Source organism: Nicotiana sylvestris, chromosome 7, assembly GCF_000393655.2.
Source record: "Nicotiana sylvestris chromosome 7, ASM39365v2, whole genome shotgun sequence".
In the NCBI taxonomy this organism is placed as follows: domain Eukaryota; kingdom Viridiplantae; phylum Streptophyta; class Magnoliopsida; order Solanales; family Solanaceae; genus Nicotiana; species Nicotiana sylvestris.
This window is the reverse complement of record NC_091063.1, coordinates 118,283,005-118,309,646: the sequence shown is the minus strand read 5'-3', so window position 1 is coordinate 118,309,646 and position 26,642 is coordinate 118,283,005. Positions and strand designations below refer to the sequence as shown.

The 26,642-nt window shown below is 36.5% G+C and overlaps 1 protein-coding gene across 4 annotated transcripts; it reads left to right on the top strand.

Moving 5' to 3' along the window:
* Positions 1–11,576: 11,576 nt before the first annotated feature.
* Positions 11,577–19,030, top strand: LOC104239347 (uncharacterized). Of its 4 annotated transcripts, none has more exons than XR_714106.2 (8): positions 11,577–11,702; positions 11,794–11,881; positions 11,965–12,023; positions 12,116–12,249; positions 12,979–13,189; positions 15,242–15,413; positions 16,325–16,373; positions 18,595–19,030. XR_714106.2 is itself a non-coding variant. In XM_009793962.2 (7 exons), exons 1-6 carry the CDS (start codon positions 11,700–11,702, stop codon positions 15,410–15,412), a joined length of 666 nt encoding a protein of 221 aa, XP_009792264.1. In that variant the 5' UTR covers positions 11,577–11,699; the 3' UTR covers position 15,413; positions 18,595–19,030. The 4 variants fall into 4 exon arrangements, 2 of the variants coding, with proteins under 2 accessions (XP_009792264.1, XP_009792265.1); XR_714107.2 differs by having other exon boundaries at positions 16,309–16,373; positions 18,595–18,825; XM_009793962.2 differs by lacking the exon at positions 16,325–16,373.
* Positions 19,031–26,642: the final 7,612 nt, after the last annotated feature.

Genomic DNA, 26,642 nt, shown 5'->3' with positions numbered 1-26,642 from the left:
CATGTTGTGACTTATGTGCTTTTATTAAGTTTAAACCGCTTTTATTATTATCATTTATTTTTATAGAATTGCAACGTCGTGAAAATGCATCTCGAACCACGTCACAATCAATGCACCCGTGGTCGTCGACACATTTTGACTCCGTTGAGATTCGGATTTGGGTCACATCAATGTGCACCCGTGTTTAAGAAGGTTAAATTATTAAAGGTGCGCCTAAAGCAACTAGCGTATTGTTATTTTGGGAAGGCCGTAAAATTCGCTAAACGGCCTGTCCCGAATTCTAAGTATTTTAATATATACATTTAGAGGGCCCCGCAGCTTGTGCATTTTTGTTTGTCGAGGCTCGTCTCATTTTTTAGAAGGGTATCCTAAAGTGACTACATTTCTATTACGTTTGTCTCTAAAAATAAAAAAAAAGGAAGATGCCAAACTTACTTGTTTAGACAAGTACATACTGAATTTTTACTATGTCTGCCGAATCCGAATTTTGTTCGATTACCTGATTGATTGTTTATGCGGTGAGAGTTACCTCATACCTTGTCTTCATCGAGTGAATACGCTTATTAATTTGCTAAGTGAGATTGCAAGCAAACTAATAACATATACTAAACTCATGTTGACGACCTCCAAGTTTGATTTTTAAAACTAGCCTATTTGGACTTGATAAATGAAATTGGCTGTTTAATAAGAAAACTACTACTTATTGAACTAAAAACGCCTGCTAGTTTTCCTCAAAACGTCATCGCATTATTTCGAAACAGTGAATCTATACCGAAGCCCAATATCGAACCTGTATCGGATCAAGTAATCTGACAAAAAAGTTGGCGTACATGGCCAAAATCTTAATGTGACCGCATGAGAGTTTGTTCGGGGTACATTTGTCCCGGACCAAATACAACAGATTTGGACAATTCAGTGGTCTAGACAAAATACATGCAGATGCTTGCCAATGATTCTATGTTATACTGTCATAACTAAATCAAGACCCCAATGATTATATACATTAAAACACACCTGATCTAATAAACAATGCTATCTAATATTTCATCTCAAACAGAATGTATGTTAATTTATACAAAGCAATTGCTGTCGGAACGAACTTAAACAAATGCGGACCGACTACCATTCAACCTATGGCCATGTTTTGAACATAGGTATTGTGAAGGAATCAACATTCATTTCTTTTATTTCTGCTTCAAAGCTTTAAGCTTTCAACAACAAGTAATTTCAGAAGTGTGTACCTGGAGGTGTTTACAGTTGAAGAAGAATAGAAGTCAGCAGAGTAACAATAGGAGCAACACCAAACAGCAGCAGTAACAGCAGGTAACAAACAAGGCAGTGGAAATAGAAACCCCAGATAGACCAAACTTCAGGAAATAAACCAATGCAAACTACAACCAGTGAGCTCAGTTTAAACTTGGAAGGATCAGAATCAATTGAACAAGTAGAAGAACAAATGAAATCCGACAACAATGTGAAGAAAACAGTTCCTGATTTTTCTATATCATTTCTCTCTTGTATCTGTGTGTGTGTATATCAAAAATCTGTCCCCTATCGGTTTGTATGCCTGTCCCTTTTATAAGCCTTCACATCACCCCCTTAACAGCCTGTTAGACCAAGAGAATACCCCTCCCATGTGCTATCTTCTTTTCAGTTTCCACTTAGCTATTTAAGTATTAACCCCCCCATCACATTCCCTGGCAGACTTACTCTTTTAAATGGGGTCTAATACTTCTTAAACTAAAGCAGGGTAATGGGCAGCAGAATATGTCTGACAGCATGTGCTGTCAACTATTTTATTCAAAAGCCCTTATGCAGGGCACAAGTTGTGCACAAATGCACCTTGTGGTGCACCAATGCACATGTTGTGCACATGCCCTGCAATTTCAGAAACTGTAACTAAACAAAACATTTGATTTCACATTCCTGATTCAAATCAACAATTATAAGTACTAAACTCAGTTCCTAATCGATTCAAACAAATGTGTCCAGAAGCAAATCGATTTGTTATTGTTCAGGCAGTTGAAAACTAATTGACGACACATGTCGACTCGACTATACTAGTTATAACACATACAATCGAAACCAAAATCAGACATTTAACAGTGTCGAACACATGATTCGAATTGTACTGACTAAGCAAAATTGTACTCGAGGAATCAGTTGGTCAGTTCACATTTGAAATTCAACTAATTGCACAACAAATACATACATACACATTATTAGAACAATTAGAAGAATGACTCAATCAAACAACAGAGGTTCAGGCAAGGTGGACATGACACAGTTGGTAAAATTCGAAACACAAATTTCACAATAACATGAACAGCCTTTTAAACAAGCATGGACTAAAAGAATAAAGAAAAAGGAAAACAGAAACTCACCTTAAATCCGAAAAATCAAAAGCCTTAGCCTGGATTCGAACAGACCTTTCTTAAGGCTGAACGGACTTTAATCGAAGTGTTTCTCAGATGAGAAACACTTCGATTAAGGTCCATTAGACCTTAATCTCTTGGTTTAAACGAGATACGGGCCAGTGACGAGGAACCCTAAGGTTCCAAAAATTAGATCTGGGATTCATGCTTCCCTGGTCAGATTCGGACCAAACCAAGCATGGTTTGGTCACGTGGGGGGTCTGGGGAGTGTCTGGTGTGAAGTTGAGGTCGATTGATGTAAGTCAGGTTCCGACTCGAATCTTCAAATGAAGATTCGAGACGGTGGGAGGGGATTTGAGCTAAGTGGTTAACGGATCCATGTTCAGGATGGCAAGGGGGTTCTATGGTGTTAAGGGTAGGGTCACCGGCGTCCATGCCGCCAGCTTTCATGGTGAAAGTATACATGGGCGGCTAGGGTTTGAAGGGGAAGGGTCTGGTGAAGACGAAGGCTGGGGTATTGGATAGGGGGCAGGGTATGGTTGTAGGTTTATATAGTTAGTGGATAGGTGAATCCTGGCCGTTGGATGAGACATGATGAAGAGCCAGGATCCTTCGACTAACAGGGAACGGCGTCGTTTCAAGGGTAAAGGGTCGAGGTCGGTCCGGGTGAGACGGGTCGGGTCTGTTAGTGGGTTCGGGGTGAGAGATCTTGGCCGTTGATCTTTCAGAGATCAACGGCTCAGATCAGCCTGGATTAAAACGGCGTCGTTTGGACGTTCTCGAAGTAGGCTGGTCACGGACCGGGCAAGCATGGGTTTTGGGTTGAGTTTGTTTGGGCCAATTTGTTTAAAATTGGCCCAAGTCCGAGAATTTTTTTTTTTATTATTTTATTTTCTTCTTTATTTTAAAAACAAAACCTAAGTAAATCAAATTAAAATTAAATAAACATTTAATACAATTATTTGCACACACATTAAAATATTTAAAACAGGTAAAATCAAACAAAACAAAATCACGGACAAAGATGTCTATTTATGATTTTCTATTTAACGAACGGATCCCGGTTCAAATTACGCATGACACATACATTTTTTGTATTTGCTTTAATAAAAAATAAAATGGGCAAAAATTATAAATAATTAACAAAGTGCCATGTAAAATCCAAAAATTGTACAATAGGACCATTTGTTATTATTTTTATTTCTTTTTTTTTTGGAGCGATTGTCGCGTAAAACAAAAATCACGTGCTCACAATGACGACCTGCTGCTGGGGCACGGGCACCAGAGAAATGGCCCGACTCTCGAGACCTCTTGGCCTCCCTCTCCTCTCTCTCCCTAGCATTCATACCCTCAATCCTCCTAGCAATGCTCACCATCTGCTGATAAGAAATATCCATCTCCAACTCATGAGCCATGCTAGACCTGATGCTGGGAATAAGGACCTCAATAAACCGGCGAACCCTCTTGCGAACAGTAGAAACTAAGGCTGGTGCATGCCTAACAAAACTAGTGTAACAAACAGCATACTCTGAGACAGTCATAGTACCCTGGCGCAAATACTCAAACTCTACGTGCCATGCGTCCCTAGGGCTCTGAGGAACATACTCTCTTAGGAACATATCTGAAAACTGAGTCCAAGTTAGTGAAGTAGCCTCATCCGGACTGTCTAACTCATAGGTGCGCCACCACTCATAGGTGGCTCCTCGAAGTTGGAAGGTAGTGAAGGAAACACCGCTTGATCCTGATATACCCATGGTACGGAGAATGTGGTAACTCTCGTCTAGAAATCCTAGAGCATCCTCTGATGCTAGACCGCTGAATACAAGAGGCTTGTACCTCTTGAACCTCTCAAGCCTCAGTTGCTCCTCTTCGGAAGTCGCTGCCATGTCCTCGGGCTGAACTGGCACTGCATGCGGTACAAGAATAATCTCAGGGGCCTGCTCAACATGAACTCGCTGCTCAGGAGTGCGGGCGGCGGGAGTCTGTGCTCCTCCCCCGGCCTGAGATATAGCTGCAGCAAGGGGAAGCAACCCTACCTGAGCTAGAGTGGTGTACATGCTCATGAACTGTGCCAAAGTCTCTTGAAAAGCTGGAGTAGTGGTAGTAGTAGGCGTGTCAGGTGCCTGGACTTCGGCTGAAACTGCTTGCGGTACCTCGGCGGCAGCTCGCGCAGGTGCTCTAGCTGCACCACGTGCGCGTCTTCGGACTCTACCCCGGCCCCGGCCTATGATAGCTGCAGTAGGGGGCGCGGGTGCTTGATCATCTCGGGTAGCACGTGTCCTCACCATCTGTAAGAGAATAGAAGACAAAAGTTTAGAATTGTGATCTCAAAATATCGCATGACAAGGAAATCAAATGAAGTGAAATTTTCCTAACAGTTACATAGCCTCTCGTAGATAAGTACACACATCTCCGTACCTATCAGCGAGACTCTAATAAACCGGCTTGTGATCCATGACTCCTATGAACCTAGAGCTCTAATACCAACTTGTCACAACCTCGGTTCGCCCTCCATGAATCATTGTAACGGTACCTAATCTCTACGACTAGGTAAGCTTAAATTGCGGAAGAAAACCAAAATTTGCGGAAGTAAAACAACTTTAAACAATAATAAAGTAATAATAGTGTTTAAATGTGTCACTCGGCATACACCATATTCAACTCTCAATACCAAAACATAAATCCAAGACCCGGAAACCTACGAATCACAAGTTAAGAAGTATTACATAGCTCTAACTCCGAAATGTCTAAATGGAACAGAAAAATACAGAAGGGCTAAATACTAAAAGCAGGGATAGAAAGGGACTTCTCGGTCTGCGGATGCTGCAGATGTACCTCGAAGTCTCTAAAGCAGTCGTCTCCCTCAAGGATGGTAGGCCTGAGTAGCGGTACCTGGATCTACACATGAAAAACATGCGCATAAGGGGCATGAGTACACACAGCGGTACTTAGTAAGTGCCAAGCCTAACCTCGGTCGGGTAGTAACGAGGAAGGTCAGGGCCCTACTGAGAATAAATAAATAATAAGATGACAGGATAAGATAAGTAGTACAATTGAGAATCTACATTAAGAATCTATACAGGATAATAAGAGTACAATAACGGAAATAGAGATAAGACAAACCACAAGGAAATACCACTCATAGCAAGGATGATAACCGGGGGATCTCTTGGTATCCTCTATGTATACAAGGGATCTCTTGGTATCCTCAATAAACGTGCCAGGGATCTCTTGGTATCCCGCACCTCAGTCCAAATCATAAATACGTACAGGGGATCTCCCGGGATGCCGTCCCGTAGTCCCAAATTAAAAACACACAGAAGCAACACAAGAATACTCAATTAAATGCTAATTTCGTACCAAGGAAATAGTTAATTCTACCCTAACATGCTGCACAGAATTCAAGTAAGGCAGGTTGAGCAAATAAAGCAATTAAGTTACTTAGACATGCTTTTCTAAACTACAACAGGCTAAATTCACAAGTAGGATAAAACAGGAAAAAGGTACTCAATTGGAATACTTAAAGTAAAATAGGGTTTTCAATAATTAGCTCAAGTACACACTCGTCACCTCATGTACAAGGCATTTTAATTATCAAATATATCATATCCTAAGGGGAAGGTCCCCCCACATAAGGTTAGACAAGCCACTTACCTCGAACCGGCTCAAAATCAACCCGAAACCACGCTCTTGCCATGAGTACTCGACTCCAAATGGCCCATATCTATTCAATTCAATTTCATAATGTAAATAACACTTCAAGTAATTGATTCTACAATTAAATTCTAAGCTAATACACAAAATTATGTAAAATGACCAAAATGCCCTTCAGGACCACGCCTCGGAATTGGGTAAAATTTATATTTCCAGAATCCTCACACTCTTACGTGCTCAGTCATACCAAAAATATCAAAATCCAACCTCAATTAGTCCCTCAAATCATCACTCAAAGGCCTCCAATTAGTCAAGCCCTAACCCCCAATTACCACTGATTTTTCTTAATTTTTCATACTTAAATTGATAAAAATCATTCCAATAATGAGTTTAGGGACCAAGACCTTACCCCAATGAAATCCTCTGAAAATCTCTCTTGAAAAGTGCTCCCCAAGCTTCTTCCCATTTTGAAAAAGATGGAAAATGACTAATTTTCGCGAAGGCAAGAATTTATATGTTCTGCCCAGCGATTTCCGCATGTGCGGCCCTGGGACCGCATCTGCGGTCCCGCTTCTGCAGAGACAAGGTCGCACCTGCGACATTTCATTAAAGAGGGACTTCTGCACCTGCGACTACCTTACCGCAGATGCGGTGCCGCTTCTGTGGTTACTTGATCGCATATGCGGTCGACTCCCTTTTGCCCAAAACCGCTTCTGCGACCTCTGAGCCGCTTCTGCGGCACCGCACCTGCGGAACTCAAACCGCGGGTGTGGTTATGACAGGACCAGCAGTTGAAGCTGCAACTTTAACTCAAGAATCTTTCCGTCAACCATCTGAATTCATCCCGAGGCCCCCGGGACCTCAACCAAAGGCACCAACAAGTCACAAACCACTATCCAAACTTGTACCAATCCTTAGAACACCTAAAACAACATCGAAACCTCGAATTAACCATGGATTCAAGCCTAAGAACTCCAAAATTCTCAAAATACGCTTTCGATCAAAAAGTCTATCAAACCTCGCCCGAATGACCTGAAATTTTGCATACACGTCACATTCAACACTACGGAGCTACTCCAACTTTCGGAAATTCCATTCCGACATTCAGATCAAAATCTCACTATCGGAATTGAAACTTGAAAAATTCAACTTTCGGCATTTCAAGCCTAAATTAGCTACGGACCTCCAAAACACAATCTGAACACGCTCCTAACCCCGAAATCACCCAACAGAGCTAATGGAATGATCGGATTTCCATTCCGAGGTCGTCTTCACACTGTTCCGACTACGGTCAACTTTTCAACATTTAAGTTCTCATTTAAGGACTAAGTGTCCCAAAACTCTCCGAAACTCAAAAACGAACATCCCGGCAAATCGAAATAGCAGAAATAAACTCGAGGAAAGCGGTTAATAGGGGATCGGGGCGTAAATTCTTAAGACGATCAGCCGGGTCGTCACAAAATGAGATGATTTAAAAAAATAGAGGCCGAACTCCAGTTTGTGAGTTGCCTACATATCCCTAGTTTTACAGGAATCAGGCCATGTGTAGTTCTGGACCCAACGGTGAATGAAACCGATGGAATTGTTATAGGAATGGTCGTGTGTTTTGGAAAGCATTCTTTTGTGAAGGATAGTATCGGGTGCAGAGTTATGAATGTGAATCTGAAGCGTAACGGGTGTGTTATAGAGCAAGTATCTGAATAGCCATAGAGAAAAGTGAGTAATTGATGGGAGTCAGTTACGTTTAAAATATTTGCAGAATTTGAACATTGTGAATGGAAACCGGAGCGAAGATTGCTCCCGTTTGAATAACAGTTACTTCCTAAATTACCTGTAAAACTTAAAACACGATGCATGCAAACATATATGGGTTATTGCGAGAATTTAAACATGATGCAAATTCTCTTTGGACCATATAGATGGTCTTCAGACGGTGAGGATGATGTCCTTAGACCATGACATCCCGGAATCTGAATCATGTGATAAGAGATTCGCAGGTCATGAAATGATGTTCTCAGGCCATGAAAATGGTGCCTCTGAACCATGACGCCTTTGAATAATGATGTGCAGTATTGAGAGATCCTCAGGCCATGACATGGTGTCTTCAGGCTATGAGGATGATGCCTTCAAACTATGACGCCTTTGGATAATATGGCGATGTTTCAGCCTATGAAATGCAGAGACATGATGCTGGGTCACATAAGAAGCGAAACAAGACAGAGCTTAGTCTTGCATAAGATTGGGACAGAGCTTAGCCCCTGGGAAGGCAAAATAGTACTAGATTTTAAGTAGCGTAGCATTCTGTATTAGGCAAGGAAAGACAGAGCTTAGCCTTATGCAGTTGGGGAGGCAATGCTTAGCCTCATGCAAGAAAGGAAAACAGTGTTTAGTCTCATGCAATTAAAGGCAATGCTTAGCTTTATGTAGGAAGAGGAGACATGGTTTAGTCTCATACAATGAAAGACAATGCTTACCTTTATGCGGTTGAGGAGGTAGGGCTTAGCCTCATGCAAGAAGATGAGACAATGCTTAGTCTTATGCAGTTAAGGAGGCATGGCTTAGCCTCGTGCAAAGAGGAGGAGACAATGCTTAGTCTCATGCAGGGAAAGATAGTGCTTAGCCTTATGCAGTTAAGGAGGCATGGCTTAGACTCATGCAGAGAAAGGCAGTGCTTAGTCTTATACAGTTAAGGAGGAAGGCTTAGCCTCATGCAGGGGAAGACAGTGCTTAGCCTTATGCAGTAAGGAGGCATGGCTTAGCCTCAAGCAAAATGGAGACAATGCTTAGTCTCATACAGGGGAAGGCAGTGCTAAGCCTTATGCAAAATGGGAGGCAGTGCTTAGCCTCATGCAAAGAAAAGATAATGAGTGATAGCAGAGTATTTTCTTATCTGGAGACATATTTGCGTTTGGCAGCCTTATCATTATGAGGATAGTGATTTTGATACGTGTATACTAGCAATTACTCCTGTCATGTTCATTGTGCCTGCATCCAAAGAAAAAAATGTGAGTTTTGCGGGGAAGGTTGGTTCATGCACTCGCCTGCTTGCTTTGCTCTGGGGATCCTGTTTGAGTTACCTTGGGCAGCATCTAGCTGCTATAGAAGTAAAGTTTTCGAAAAATATGCGTGCATTTGATTACCTAGTTATTTTAAACATAGTAGTTTATGATACTGAGTAAATTAGATGAATCAATGACTGCGACACTTTTGAGACATTGCAACTTCCTTGCATTAGAATTTTGAGGGTCCTCCTCAAAATTCCACCCCAATTTAATAAGTAATTTTTTGACTGTTCTGCATATGATGAAGTTGGTTTGACTTGCTTTGGAATTTTGAAGATCCTTATCAAAACTCTGCCCCAGTTTCTTACAATGGAAAAAATAAAGATTTTATTAAGATGTGACCGAACCCACAGGGCTGCCTACGTATCCCCTCTTAAACGGGAATTAGGTCAAGCGTAATTCAGTTACATCAGTTGAAGAAATGTAAACAATCTAAATATAGTATCTCTTGATTGCGTCTGAATTGATAGGCTTCAGCCAAATTTGGGATATGTTGTTCATACATATCAACACAAAGCTTTATGAACCAAGAGTGCTTATTATTATTATTGAAAAATCGGGCTTAAAACAGGTAGTTAAAACTACGGAAGAGACGATCACTGTAGATAGTGATCATGAAACTTTTAAATTGCTTTCTGATAATGATCTAGCCCCTTATAGAAAAACTCATAGAGTTTTACATATTGGTCTAATACAAGTTGCCTTTAAGACACTTACATTAAGAGGCTTACCTGAAAGCTTTATAGCAGCTCTCAGAGATGGCAGAAATCAGAACTAGAAAAAATCCCTTATAGGGATGGTGCAAACCTGTTTGGCCTATGACCCTGTATATTTTAATGCTTGTCTGAATTTACAAATTCCTCTAAGTGACGAAAATTCGTTGAATGCTTTAATATTGAGTATTAAATTGCATTGTTATGATTAAATGCAAGGAATTGAAGTTATATGTATCTGTTATAGAATTTATTATAAGCATTTATATACTTTGAATCCTATGTATAAAATTATGGATTTCAAAAATGAGACTATTCTTATAGAAACAAGTTTTGGTAGATCTAAAGTCACTACCAAAAGACCTATTAAATGGGATGAAATAAACTTCCCCAAAGAATGGGTCATAGAGGAAGCATTAGCTCCTCGAAATAATATTAATAATGGAATCACAGGAGTTGAACAAACTTATTATTATTATTATTATTATTATTATTATTATTATTATTATTATTATTATTATTATTATTATTATTATTATTATTTTGTTTTTTATTTTTATTTCTGTCTCGTTTATACTTCTCGCACTACTTTACGATTAATATTCGAAACTGGTAGTTGGTGTCCCTTCTCCGGTCGACCGTGGAAGATTTTTCTTCTACATATATAATTTTAGAAAATATTTTCTTATAATAAATATTTATACTAATGAATAGAAAATAAATCTAATAAAACGTGTAACTATTTTCAGCAATCATTTCTCACATATTTGAAACATAATAGAAAGAGTGTAAAAGATTAGTAGAGTATATTCAAAAAAGAAATATAAAGGAGAATTTAAAAAGCATCTCTTAATTACTAGCAATTATTACCTTCCTTGAAATTAAAAAAAAATTGTTCTCCCTCAGTTGCATTCAATTTCATGATTATTAAGTAATTATATTTTATCAGATAAAAATCTAAAACTGTATAAGTACATACACCCAAGTCCATTTATAAGGTGACTTTCCAAACAAACTTTAAAAAAAAGAACGTGCATACTTTTAGGAGTTCTAGAGTAGTTTAATTAAAGAGAACGTATGTAGAAAATGTAGAGGAAGAACGAAGAGAAGGAAATAATGGGATGAAAAAAGAAAGAATTATTTTTTAAATCCTCTAGGGCCCATTTTTAATGAGTTGATTGTAAGAAAAAAAATTTCTTTGACTCTAAATTTTCTCTCTAAGTACTCTTTTTATTTTTACTTGTCCACTTAAATTTTTTACGTCCCTTAAGAAATAATAATTGTAGTATGTATTTTACCATATAACCCCTAATAATGATAGAATTTCTAAAAGTCCTGAAAAGTAATTATGGAAGCAAGAATTAATAATAAAGGTAAAATAAGAAAAAAAATTATCTTTCTTTTGATTTGTTAAAATAGACAAGTAAAAGTGAAAATGTCTATTTCAATTTAGATGACACACTTTTCTTATTAGCGTGTTCAAAAAGAATGACATATTTATACAATTAAAAATAATTTAACTTTAAACTCTTTATTTTTACCCATTTTATTAATAATTTTTTTTATAATCACGCAAATATCATCGCACTATACAATTTTTAACACATAAACTTTTAAAATCACAAATAAAAGTCATGCGAATCAATGTAGGGGGAAAAGGGAAAGCAGGGACTGATACATTTTTCTTTTCATTTCCCATTTTATCTCTTCTAAAAGACCCGTAAAAAAAATAGAATAAAAGGATTGCACCATAGGGCAATTCGCTTGGAAGTTTCTTTCTCGGCGGGACAATCCGAAAATCCCTCAAATACTCCTGGGAGAGAGAGAGAGAGAGAGAGAGAGAGAGAGAGAGAGAGAGAGAGAGAGAGAGAGAGAGAGATTTGGGGAACTCAGAAATGGTGCGATTCTGCTTCTTCTTTCTGCCAGTATTTCAACAGGGAGGGTTCTTCTTAGGGTTTAATGAATTTGATAGTTTTCTTTCTGTCATAGGGGGAATCCAATGAAGAACTGGAACCGCTTTTTGATTACAGACGTGTTCAGCCCTTCAATACTCCCTTCAATCTTGTCTGCCTTGACGGTGAGGGAGCATTATTAATGTGTGTGTGTATATGTATCTGGTTCCTTTTTAAGATTTTTGTCATATTTCTTTTGAACTCGCAGATGACAGTCCAGACTCGTCTCCAGTAATCTCAAAGAAACGGAAAGTGAACGATTCTGCTGTAAAATTCTCTTCTTTAATGTTCTGTAAATTGTTTGTTTTTTCAATTTTTTAACTTGATGTTAATTTATATGTTTGCTGGACTTGGAAAAGGTCGAAAAGAAAGAAGACAAGATGGAAGTTGTTCAAATAATTGATGGTGAAGAGGAGGATTGGCTGCCACCTTCCCCAAACATTTCTGCTCATACTAGTAACCTTGTTGAAGATTCAACTATAAAGGAAATTAGGTAAATTCATAATAGCAAGTTGTTGCACCTGATCAAGTATTTTCAGCTCAACGAATTTAATTAATTTGGTGTCTGATTTGATTATGGTGATCTTTTTTTTCTCCATATTTTGAATGGAATTCACAAGGCAGAGGTGAGGTCTGCCTATGAACTACTTTCCCCAGACCCACTCCGTGGGATTACACTGGGTTTTGTTGTTGTTGTATTTTGAATGGAATATCAGCTTTTGTAACTCATGAGTTTTCACTTTTGGAAGTTGGATTCTCCAAGTATCAATTAATTGAGCTGATTAAACATTAATTACCTTTTTTGTGAATCTAACATTGATGCCTGCTTTCTTTAGGTGGCAACTGATTAGATATTCTTGTTTCTCCGGTATAGCAAGTTTTTAATGAGTTAAGTTCCTCAACGAGATATTAAATTCAAATAAATAGATTATGAGCAAATAGCGAAAGCATAAAATTGACCATCGATTCCCGTATTTCATTGAATAGCATTGATATTTTTATTCATCAATTAAATTCTTATCATATGACAGCTTGCCACCAACCTATGCTCCATTTCTTATGTTTAGGGTTTAGTAAATGGAGAGTTTCTTTCTTTTCTTTTTCTTCTTCTACATGAGGCTGCTGTAGTCTTTGACAAGATTTCTATTACTAATTAATTAAAATGCACTTGCTCTTGATCTTCTCCTTTTCTCTTTACTATTATATGAGTGGCTGTTCTTAGGTTGAAAAAGAAAGAGCTGGAATCCATTGCCCACTCAGCTAAGGATGAGTTCCGAGATGTTGAAGAATCTATAAAAAGAGATCTTTGTGCTTCCCTCCGTTCTATTCAAGATAGTGTTGCTGAGCCGCTATCAAAACCCCCAACTAAAAGAGCTAAAATAGTCATTTCTATCCAGGACAAGGATGGAGCAAAACAATTTCGAGTTTACATGGTATTCCTTGAGGGTGCAATTCTTATCTACATATAAAGAAGTTTGCGTATCTGTGATGTAGTTATGTCATCTGCACCATAATGTTTAAAGGAGGTGTTCTATTATCTCTCCTTCATTCCTTATCTCATGATGTGTTTTTCGAGCTACTTGAATGGAGTATGTACTTGTATATTATCCTAAATAACAGATAATATACAAACACAAAGAAATTATCCTAAAGAATGAATGTATAGTGCTTTTCTAAAAAGGACTTGGTTTGATTGATTTCAAGGTATTTTTGTATTGGATAAACTAAATCACATTATTTTTTATTATTGCATAAGTAGCTTACAATTATCAGCCATATTGTGTTACACATATGTAGTTCAATGCTCACTGATGCTTATGATTTACTACTTCTTGAAGTTGAGTTTTCTCTACTTGAATCTCTTCCCCCCCCCCCCCCCCACCCAAAAAAAAAAAAAAAAAAAAAACTTATATTACAAATAAACTGAGCCTGAATGAGAGAGTAAGTCTTAAAATGTGCTGTTTGCCAAGTGTTGTTTGTGAAGTAGTGTTGTGCGATGATTTGATTTTCCTTGGAAGCTAAGATCGTAGGAAGCTTTAGTTCTATAAATGGGAAGAAAGTTCTTTGAAGTATTTCTCTTTTCCTCTTTAAAATGCAATATGGAAAAACCTCTATGTTACTTTGATCTTCATTTGCGTTAAAGCATCCTCGTAAAAAAAGCATCATTGTCGAACAAATATGACCAAATGTAAGTGAGTTTTAACAACACTGCAAAATAGACTAAAAGACCTCCGTATACGTGTAAGTACATACATCTACTGGTACTAGCTTTTGAGTTCATGTAACATATGCAGAAATAAATGAGTTGAGATTGGCACAGGACAAGGTAATTCCTCCTATAAAGGAGATAAGTTTATATTTGAGCATGCAAGGAAAGAAATTAGTAGGATGGTTTCGTGATCTCTTATGGCGCTTCAAACACTTGAAAGCTTGATAGCTGGTTTTACGCCATATTGTTAATTATGTATATATAAAAAAAGTGAATTATATAATATCACTAATTTGTAAATTGTCTTATTTAAGAAAGTGGTTCACTTTAGGATCTATTCGATTCTGTTGGAGTATTACTTTTATGACGGAACAAGTATGTACCAAAAGCTGCAGGATTTAGTTTCCTACCATCTTTCCGTTACAATCAAAATAGTAGTTTGGTATATGAACTTAATAACTGCACCAGACTTTTTGTTTTGTAGTAACAACAGCTTTAATTACCATCTGGAAAATTGATACATCATATCCCAATAACCTCATTTGATAATTAACCCATTAGTAAAGACGGCAGTCATCGACGCTCTTCAAACATTTACCAGTGATGCCTTGAAGTGGTCAGCACTTGTTAGCATTGACTTTCCATTTTGTGTTCAAGATATTGCTTGTTTTCTTTTGTTTTGGCCTTGAACTATTTCAATCTGTAGCTGTTTCTATATCATGTTAACTCGTCATGCTTCATATTTCTGTATGTTCTTGTCTTTCTTATTTTGCTCTCCGTTGTTTGTCTAGTTCGTGTAGACGATATGAATGAGTTCATGTTCATAGCCAGGAATTAAATGTTATTATGACACTCAATCCTATCTATACTCACGTAGGATGATAAATTTGAGAGGCTGTTCAAATTGTATGCTGATAAAGTCAAGCTTGATCTGGAAAATTTGATTTTTTGATTTGATGGGGATAAAATTAATCCTACTACAAAGCGATTAATTAATTTATGCCTTGAAGTGATCAGCACTTGTTAGCATTGACTTGCCATTAATCTTCAAGATATTGCTTGTTTTCTTTTGTTCTGGCCTTGAACTATTTCACTTTGTAGCTGTTTCTATATCATGTTAACTCGTCATGGTTCATATTTCTGCATGTTTTTTTTGTCTTTCTTATTTGGCTCTCCGTTGTTTGTGTAGTTCGTGTAGATGATATGAATAAGTTCATGCTTCATAGCGAGGAATTAAAGGTTATTATGACACTCAATCCTATCTATACTCTCGTAGGATGATAAATTTGAGAGGCTGTTCAAATCGTATGCTGATAAAGTCAAGCTTGATCTGAAAAATATGGTTTTCTGCTTTGATGGGGATAAAATTAATCCTACTGCAACTCCCAGTTGCCTCGGGATGGAGGATGATGACATCATTGAAGTGCATGTAAAACCAAGTTGTTGAGGTAAAATCGTTGTCGTTGAAATTCTAGCAATGTTCTTCTGCTTCTCCTTCCCCTTCCTCCATCCTGGGAACCTTTTCATTGGTAAAATGCCAAACTCATTCATGGGAAAATGCAGCTCTCAATTCCTTTTTACATAGCTTCTAAAATGATACAAAGAAGAAAAAGGAGACATATCCATACCAATTAACCCATCCCGGGAACCTTTTCATTGGTAAAATGCCAAACTCATTCATGGGAAAATGCAGCTCTCAATTCCTTTTTACATAGCTTCTAAAATGATACAAAGAAGAAAAAGGAGACATATTAATTGGTATGGATATGTCTCCTTTTTCTTCTTTGTATCATTTTAGAAGCTATGTAAAAAGGAATTGAGAGCTGCATTTTCCCATGAATGAGTTTGCCATTTTACCTCTTTATTTTATGACATCTGAGTTGTATTTTTGTCATTTTAACTATATTCAATTCATGTACTCCTTTAAAATGATCAGTATAAAGTATAAACGGACATCATTCAGATATACCTCTTCCTTTTTGCTCATTTCTCTCTTCCATCTTTATTGAATCTAGTACTCCTGCAGAAAATTCTGAACTTCCATTGGCAGGTGGTGAAGGATAGATAGGATTTATCAGTTTTTTATATCCCTTTTTCGTGATACACAATCTCTTTTTTGCTCTACTCCTTTGATGAGAATTATACGAATAAATGCAGGTTTTAGTGACATTTATTTCTGAGGAAGCCATGAAAATATAATTGAATTCAGCTCATAATCTTTGGTGCTGTGATAATATTTATGTTTTCTTTATTTCTGTATGACATTTAAATCATGCACATAGCTCATCATCCATTACAAATGCATAAGATATGTCATTCTGCTTGGAAACATCTCATTGTCAGATTGAACTTTACTCAGGATTAAAGAGTTCTATAGATGGGTGGAAAAAGAACAAGGAAGAAGGAAGGTAGGGAGACACATGCTTTTCATAAGCAAGGCTATCATTTCTCTATTTGATGAAAGACCATAACTTCGTGTGCTATTGTCATGTTTTGTCAATAAAAGGTACTACCTCCGTTCCAATTTATGTGAATCTGTTTGACTGGATACGGAGTTTAAGAAAAAATGAAGACTTTTGGAATTTCTGGTTCTAAACAAGTCAAAAAAGGGGTCTAGAGTATGTGTGGTTATAAAAGCTTCTCATTAAGGGTATAATTGGAAGTTTAAGCTAAATTGTTTTCAAATTTAGAAAGGGGTCATTCTTTTTGGAACGGACCAAAAAGGAAATAGGTTCACATAAACTGGAACGGAGGGAGTAGAATTTACTATAATGAAGACAGATGACAGATATAGGAAAAAAGACAGATGAAAGATTTTGGAAAGAATGAGGTTGAGCATCCATCTAAAATAAGTATGTAATCCATCTGAGACAACCCTAGAGATGCTTTGTTTGGCTTAACTGGAATAATCCCGAACTAGTTCCTGGCCAAGCATTCCAATTTCCAACTTTTATAGCTTTTTCACCGAGGTTAATTTAGAATGAGTTATCAAGGCGCAAGCTCAACGTGGCTTGAGTAATATAAGGGTGGGGGACGGTTTTTTGATTTTGTTCGTGTTGACATAAGAGGATAGAGATAGAGGAAGCAGGAGCGAGTGTTACGTAGGATAGAAGCTGGATATGAAACACCTTGGAGGGTGAAGAAGCTTGTGAGCCAAGAAATTTGAGGCTTAAGCTCAGCTATAAAATTACCTCGACCTCTGCTCTGTATGGGTTATATTGACTAGTGCCTGAAGATAGCTTAAATAGTTCGAGAGCTAACCGTAGTGTGCATGGTAGCCTGAAGCCTGTTAGTCAGGAATTTTGAGGCTTAAGCTCAGCTATTAATTTACATGTCTTCTGTGCTGAATGCATAACATTGAGTAGGGCCTGAAGGGTGCCAAGCTGAAATAGTTCTCAAGCCAGCCCTTGAGTGCAAGGTAGTCTCACCATCCCATTTTTTTTTTTTTTAATTGTTTGACTTTACAGCAGTTGATCATTTTTATATTATCAAGTGAAGGTAAGTTGACGAAATAGTGCTTTAGTATAGTGTGCTAGTAGGAGGCAAAATCTAAGGTAAGGCATGTTACTTTACTGGCTATAAAATCCAAGGATATCATTTCTTAGAAATAAAATATCCTTATGCATTTGTTCGGCTCCTCTTTGCTTATTGAAAGCTACAGAAGATATTCAGCTCCTAGGGCTTTGGTCTAGTGACGGGAATGTAGATCGCACGCGTCACGGGTTCAAATTTCGTTGCAGACAAAAGTTTGGTATTTAATGGAGAAGGGTGCGGACCCATTATCCACCGAGTTTTAAACTGTGCCCCACTGGCCCTTGAAGATTTCTTGGCTATAAAAAAAATGGAAAAAGATATTCAAAGTTCACTTAGTTTGACCCTCGGGAAGCATTGGGATATAGTAATCTTTAAAAAGAAATTATAAACAATGAAAAAAATAATAACAACTTGTGGTCTGCTGAATAATCCCTCCATTCCACTTTATGTGGCAAAGTTTGAATAGGCACGGAATTTAACGAGATGGTTATAATCATTTACATTAAGGACAAAATGAGAAGTTCATTGTTTTCAAAATTTGTAAGCTGCCATTCTTTTTGGAATGAATTAAAAAGAAAATGTTGCCACATAAAGTGGAACGGAGGGAGTAATATTTCTTTCCCTAATGAAATGAATGTAAGGGAGTAATATTTCTTTCCCTAATGAAATGAATGTAAGTAATGGTAAACTTATAGCTGTACATTAAAGTCTGTCAAAAAAGGATAACAGACATGAGGAAGATAAAAGAAGCTTGACTAAGATTATACCTTTACAATAACTCCAAGTATGAACATTGTTTTTTCTTGTCTATTTAGTAGACCTATACTGCGAAAGGTGTGCCAAGTGGTCAAAGCGTAGCCTTAAACTGCTAGGTTTAGCAGTAGGTTACACATCGAATTTTATAATTCCATGCTTTTTGAGGGGAATGTCAATATGCCCTTAATCTATACTGCTTTAAAGCTCTTTCTTTTGCACTGTAAACTGCTATTCAGCTCTTTCTCTATTTGTTCATCGGCTGGGAAGGACTTTTTCTTATTATACCACCTCTTCACTCTATATTTCGCCAGCCTTCTTATATTTGCTGATCTGTTTCAGGTTTCACTTTATCCTGCAGCTGAAGGTGACTTAATTGGTGAAGTTAACATTGCAGACCTTTTGCATCCTGTTTTTCTATGGTTTTGGTCCATTTGGTCAGACTAATGTCCTGCAACTGTACAGAAGAGGCTCTTCTTATTTTGGGTGGGTGGGAAGGAATTTTACATAATAGCTGTGTCAAAAGCATTTTTTTGTTCACGTTGGGAGATAAATTTTGGAGTTTGGTGTTCATCTGGTGCTTTTCCTCTAATTGCTTTTTGTTTTTGTTTGAGGGGAGAAACAAGGTCTCCCCTCTTCAATGCATTATCCTGTATCTGAATGCTGAAAAAGCTTTGATCATGTGCAAAGAGGATGATCTTTCATCATGTAGACAACAAAAGTATAATCATGGTTTAACGTCTGAACTCTGAATCTAAATTGTTTACCCTTCACTCCACACAGCTATGCATGCATACTTACACATTTTTCGTCTTTTTTTTTTCCATATTTCAGCAGCCATGTTTGTATTTATAAATTGATCTACAATAGATAAATTGGGAAATATCGACATAATTGGACTATTTGCTTGTCTTCAGAGTGGAGTCACTTTCTTAGGTAATTTTTGGGAAAAATACATCAAATTCCCCGCAAAGTAGTCCACGACCCTAAGAATATCTCCTTATAGCCCCTAGATGAAGGATAGTGTATTTCATCTAATTTTTTTTCCACTTCTTTTTATTCTTTTCTTAGTTTCTTTTTCTTTTTCTTTCTAATCACTTACTTTTTTTTTGCTCACTCACATTCCCATCTGAAAATATTGCTGACCACCGAAAAAATTCTTACTTTAATGTATCTTCAGTTTTTCTTTCTTCTTTTTTGGATCAGGTTTTCACTCTTAGAATCTTGCTTTAGTTAAAAAGTGTCTCCAATATTAGTTGGAATGGATAGTTATCAGTCAAAATCCTCTCAAATCTTCATTCATTTGTGTCATTTTCTGTCCATAGTGTTTTTCCTCTCTTAATTTTCTCCAATTTAGTTTAGAGAAAAAACAAGATGATGAGAAGGCAAAAAAGATCAACACCAATGCCGATTAAGTTTTCTAGATGAATCTTTGTCGGCACGTACGAGTACAGCGGTGGCAGAGTCGACGCAGTAGATTACTCCGGCGGATTTGGTCTCTCTGCTTTTGTGTACTTTCTTAGGTTACTTCTGTTTTGAGTTTTTGAATTACTTGGGAATTGAGGTATATGGAATTAAGAAGAAGCAGCAGCAGCAGTTCGGTGAAATCCAATGAAGATTAGGGGTGTGTTTGGTACGAGTTTTTTCAATTTTTTCCTGTTTGGTTGGCTTAAATGTTTTGGAAAATATTTACTTTACGAACAAGAGAAGGAAAAATATTTTTCAAAACTCCCTCTCAACCTTCCGCTCTCAACCTTCTGCACCCGCACCAACCCATCACACCCCCTCTCCAAAAAAAGTTTTTTTTTTTAAATTTCAGTTTTTCCGTTACCACCCACCCTACTACCCCTCCACCCACCTCCCCCCCACCCCTTCCCCCAAAAAATATTTTTTAAATATATTTTTTAGTTTTAGTTTTTTCATTTATCGGTTTAAAGGTTCAAAATTTTACAAGTTCCAAAGTTATGAGTTCAGAGGTTTATGTGTTTTGAAGTTTACGAGTTTAAAAATTATAAAGTTTACGGGTTCGAAAATTTCGCGGTTTCGAAAGTTTAACGATTCAAAAGTTTATGAAATTTATGGATTCGGAAAGTTATTGGTTTGAAAGTTTATGACTTCATGTTTATTATATCTAAATTATTTATCTTTTAAGAAGTCATTTTCCTTAATTTGCGTACCAAATACCGAAAAATGAATAAAATTACTACTTGTTTTCCAAAAAAATATTTTCTTGAAAAATATTTTCCGTTATACCAAACACACCCTAGATTCTCATCTTTTGTTTTTGCATCAGCTTCTCGCCTTTTCTTTTCCATCAAAGCAGCAGCAATTGTCTCGTGCATCAGCTTCTTGTCTACTGTTTTTGCAGTAAAATATGGAAAAGAAAACTAAGCCAATGAAGATTATGAAAGGCTGAATAACTTGAGGGCCCTTAACTTGTCATGAGATTCCATGTAAATACAGGAATAGAGTATAGTACCTATTGAATACTTGAACTTGAATATAATTGCGTCAATAAGACCCAACTTGCTGACTTTGTAACTATTGTTTCGGTCAAATACATACGCAAATATACGCGGTTATCAAGTAATAAAATGACTAAAAATTAAATGTCGAACCCACGAGAACTTGTGATTAACTATTAACTGAATTAGACTATCCTAATTATCTAAACAATACTTAAACCTAGAAGTATTTGATTCTAATATAATTAAAATAAAAAGAAAACAAATAATGAACTCTAAATAAAAGGATAGCAGATTTTTATGTTATCAATGCAATGGAAACGATCTAGGTTATGGGCTATCTAACAATCCTATTGTATTCTTCAATTGAACTGACTAATTAATTTATCTGGTTTATTGGTTGTCAAGATTAATATTTCTTATAAGAATCTGTCGAGTTCTTACTCGCATATTCAAACTAATCTAACGCCTATATGTCTATGGAATTAGGACTAACAAGAACGCATTTATAATTCCTGTAAATCAACCAAGCAAGACAATTAGGTATATGTCTATCCTAATCGCGAATTCATTCCCTGATGCCCAGGTTCAAGAACTTGCTCTACTCAATCATATATGCAATCTAGAATTCCTACTTTCGAGTTCAACTCTAGATTCACAGATAATATTCAATTGGTGATCAATCAATCAAATAATTAAGCACAAGATTGAATAAATAAACCAATATAATAAATCAAGAAATCAAAATCAATATTCGAATAACAATAGTCATGAAAGAACCACAACCCTAGAACATGAAGTTTAGCTCCACATAGACATGGTAGGCAAACAACAAATCATATAAAGAAACATAAAAATTACTAAATTTGGTGGAAAAAAAGATGAAACCCGGCCTCCACGGCGGCTCTGTGCTCTCCCTTGGTCTAAAGTATGTCAAAAGTCGCAAAACTGACGTTTTTACATGTATTTATACCAAGTAGGGTCGGGCCTAGACGAAAATACCTTCTCCATAGCGAAATAGGAAAATAACTCTGTAAAAATTAGCAGGCGCGCTGCATGGAACGACGCGCCACGCTGTGTGCTTGTGGGGAACTTCAGAGAGCATGCAATTTGAGGGCAACATCAATTTACACAGCCGCAGCGCGCTATGCAGTGCCCCACACGGCGCGACTGTGGAAATTTTAAAAAATGGAAAATATGAAAGTTGTAACCCTTTTAAATAGCTTTCCAACGATATATTGTGGAGTCCAAACGGATTTCTGAGCAAAAAGTTATGTGCATTTTACTCGACAATGCTCAGTATGCCTGCTCAATTCTTCATTTCGTTCTTAAAGTGCACTATCACCCGTTGCTCCCCGAACACGATCCTAACTTAATTCTTGAGCTTTTACTCAGACTTCAAAGCTCCAGAATAGTTTGAATTCATTCCATAACATCTACATAGATCGAAATTACTCCTACAAGGCATAAAACACACATTTAGTGCAAAACACTAGCGATTAAAGCTCAAACTCAATTAAAGTGCAGTAAATTAGAGTGTAATAAGAGACTAAAATACGTAATTCTAGCCTATCCTCAACACCCCACACTTTAACTATTTCTCGTCCTCGAGCAATGAAATCACACTTTATATAGACACAACCTTACTAAGCAACTCTCCTAACTCATCACACCAAGAGTATTTAAAATAGACTAAGCACAATAGTGTAACATCCTTGCCTCAAAATTTGACTCACAAGTACCACACATTATTCACAACTCACTCATTTACTCTAACATAGAGGTCAACAACATTGCCTTTCCTTCATGAATCAAGTGCCCTCACACAACAATAGAGAGTAGTTCCACACACAATAGAAATTAATACCATTAGGAACTCAAGATAGAAAGAATTCACTCACTATCAAAAACAACATTCATATGCCACAAAGATGAACCATAGGCTTGCCCATAGTGTACTACTCTACTAATTGATCTCATTCAGTCTAGGATCAAGTAGGACTTTAATTGGTTGTAATATAGGTTGCGGGTCGGGTAGGATATATTTAGATATAATAGTGACTACACCTTCCTAAGAACTTTAATATATATACTTTAACATTTAAAACCCCACACTTATGTCAAACCATAACTCCAACTTCACATCAATATATATTAACTCTATACTTTTTTAAGCACAATTACTTCAAGAGTCACCACTATCAAGGAATTTTGCACAACAATACAACTATTTTTCCTTTTTCCTTTTTCCTTGTCTTTTCAATTCAAGTGGCTCTTACTTTTTCAAAACATTGCACATTTCTCCTTATTTCACTAGTTTCACTCAAAAGCCAAACCAACCACCCTAAACTCTAACTTTTACAAAGTTCATAACAATTCAAGTGCTCATGAGAGGTGAAAAGATTCAAATAGATGGTTAATTCAAACAAATGGGTAAGGCTTGTAATGTGGTTGCCAAAGAAACAGGATTATAGGTTCAAAGGGTTAACTACGATACATAACAATTAGGCGGGTAAACTATATATATCTTGTTCAACAAAGAAATGCCTATATCACTTCCAAGACTGGATAAAACTACTATTTTATTTTGCAAACACATAGGGTAAGTTCTAGATATCAAATGCAAGAACTATGCTTCAAAATCTTAGGTGTAAATCTTAACATCTTTTAGATGGTATAAAGATGTTTTCCTTTTCAGAGTTATGAAATTGCCAGAATGTAATATGAAGTCCAAATTTATTGACGGACTCCTACTATTCTTTGTTGAAAGTTTAAGAAAAGACCTTCGTGGCACAACAATGAATATAAATTATGAGGTATAATCCTATGAAAAATTATTTAGTGTATGTACTCAAGAAGGTTTAGCCTTATATAATGAGATTAAGCTGAATCAGCAGATTAAGAAACATCGTCTTAATGAAAGATAGCAGCTAGGGGAGTTTTGTGATCAATTCGCCATAGATATCCATGCAAATAGGGAAAAAGCCTCGTAAGAAGAAAAAATAATTCAAAATTATAAAAAGAAAAGGGGATCTTTTGATAAAAAACAAGAGCGGAAAAAGAACAGGAAAAGTCTTTATAAAGAAAAAAAAAGATTTTATAAAATCTAAGAATCTCAATGCTTGCTACAAATGTGGTAGGGTAGGTCATTATGCCAGGGACTGCAAGGTCAAAGATAATATTAAGAACCTTGACATAGATGATAAGACTAAAGATTCTTTATATAAGATTCTATTAAATTCTTCCCCAGAAAATTCTGGTTCAGATAACAGTGATAGGGAAGATTCATCAACGGATAAAGATTTACGAGTCCTTTAGGAGGAAAATTATATCTCATCTGAAGAGGATCATGAACCCTATAATTAGGAACAATGTTCAAAACAAACTGATAATGAGTTTTATAATATATATATATATATATATATATTCTCAATTTAAGGATTTGGATATCAATGTCTAGACCAATGATAAGTTATTAGATTTTCTTAGAGTTATTAAAGACCCGAAACAAAGGTCCCAAATTATCGACAAAATGGACAAATTACCAACAAGTCCCGAAGTCAATACGGAGAAAGAAGAAATTCCTTCTCAAAAGGGACCATATATTTTGTCTGATGTCACAAAGATTTTAAGAGAAAATCCCAAGCCATTGATAGTTCGACTACTATCCAAGATCTAAATAGTGAGATTAGTAATCTGAAAGAAGAGATCAAGGGACTAAAGACTTCAAATATAGCCTTAGACAAAAGAGTTTTCAAATTAGAAAACTTTGACCTTAGTGGAAATCACGAATTCAGTACTAATATTACTGAAAATTCTTTTGGTGATGAAGTTGGTACAAGTAAAGAGGATGCAAAGAGTAAATTTCTAGGAGCAATTGACTTTGCAGAAGATGAATTCTTGCAAAAAGTCCAACTCTTTACTACTCAGAAATTTATTATAAAAGTAACTCTTTTAATTGATTATAATTTCAAAAAAGAGTTTACTGTTTTATTTTATAGTAGAGCATATTTGAGTTGTATAAAGAAGGGGTAATACCATCAAGATATTTTCATAAAATCACTCATAGATTAAAAATGCCAATGGACACCAAACAAGTATTTCTTATAAACTACCAAAAGCATATATTTGGCAAAACAAAGTTTGTATACCAGAAAGCTTTGTTTTAGTAAAAGATATTTCCCACAATATAATATTAGGGGTCTCATTTTTCCACCGCCTAATTCCTTTTACCAACTGGGATACTCATAGTTTCAGAGGAATCTTTAATGGGCAAAAAATTACTTTCAAGTTTATAACTCAGCCAGTTCAAAGATTTTTAAATGAGATAATTTCTAATAATATTACTGCAAAGACTATGTTATATGGGGAGAGATGGATGAAATGGCGGTTAGCATCTGGAGTCCTGTGTGACAACAGGGTACCATTGAAACTCAAAGGTAAGTTCTACAGAGCGGTGGTTAGGCCGGCTATGTTATATGGGGCTGAGCGTTGGCCAGTTAAGAATTCACATATCCAGAAGATGAAAGTAGTCGAGATGAGGATGTTGAGATGGATGTGTGGGCATACTAAACTGGATAAGATAAGGAATGAAGTTATTAGGGAGAATGTGGGAGTTGCTCCCGTGGATGACAAGATGCGGGAAGCGAGGCTTAGGTGGTTTGGACACGTGCGGAGGAGAACCATAGATTCCCCGGTTAGGAGGTGCGAGCAGTTGGCTTTGGCAGGTATGAGAAGAGGTAGAGGGCGGCCTAAGAAGAATTGGGGCGAGGTAATCAGGCAAGACATGACGCGACTCGAGATTTCCGAGGACATGGCTCTTGATAGGAAAGCGTGGAGGTCGAGCATTAGTGTTGTAGGCTAGGGGTAGTTCATAGTTTTTTCCTCTTTGTACCGGGTAGTCTGATAGAGTTTTGCCTATGTCTGGTAGTGATATACGTTATGTTCACACTATTTTGTTATTTTGCATATGAATATATTATTGCACTCCCTTTCACTTATTTGGTCTATTTTAAGATATTATTATCACTTCTCTTGCTTCTTTTGTTGTTACCTATCTCTTCTTTCATTTTTTTCTGAAATTATTATCTCTTCTGTTGAGCCGAGAGTCTCCCGGAAATAGCTTCTCTACCCTTCTGGGGTAGGGGTAAGGTCTGCGTACATTCTACCCTCCCCAGACCCTACTAATGGGATTTTACTAGGTATGTTGTCGTTGTTGTTGTATTACTGCAAAGACTAGACAAATTAATTTTTAAAGAATGAGATTTGTAGCCTTACTATTGAACATGATTTAAAAACTCGTAAACTCATTGATAAAATTGATTTATTAAAAATCAATTTTCTTTACAGATTTGTGGAGATCATCCAAACCAGTTTTGGAATAGGAAGAAACATATTGTAAGTCTTCCTTACGAAGAAGACTTTTTGGAGGATAATATTCCTACTAAAACTAGGCCTTGTCAAATGAACTCTGAAGATTTAAAGTTATGCAAAAAGAAAATTGAATCCTTACTGCAAAAGGATTTAATAAGACCCTCAAAGTCCAAATGGACTTGTACAGCTTTGTATGTTAATAAACATGCAGAACATGAACGGGGAGTTCCAAGGTTAGTTATTAATTATAAACCTCCTAATAATGTGTTAAAATGGATTATATATTCAATCCCTAATAAAAAGGATTTATTAGATAGATTGCATGAGGCTATTATATTTTCTAAGTTTGATTTAAAATCACAATATTGGCAAATCTAGATAGTAGAAAAAGATAGATATAAAACTACTTTCAATGTTCCAATAGGCCAGTATGAATGGAACGTAATGCCTTTTGGGTTAAAAATGCCCATTTTGAATTTTAGAAAATTATGAATAATATTTTCATACCTTATACTAATTTCATAATTGTCTATATAGATGATATCCTAGTAT

What these genes read in the sequence shown, in the direction of transcription:
- LOC104239347 (XM_009793962.2), top strand. An exon ending in TCAACTATAAAGGAAATTAG is followed by an intron (nt 12,250 to 12,978) that starts GTAAATTCATAA and finishes GGCTGTTCTTAG; the next exon opens with GTTGAAAAAGAAAGAGCTGG. An exon ending in AACAATTTCGAGTTTACATG is followed by an intron (nt 13,190 to 15,241) that starts GTATTCCTTGAG and finishes ATACTCTCGTAG; the next exon opens with GATGATAAATTTGAGAGGCT.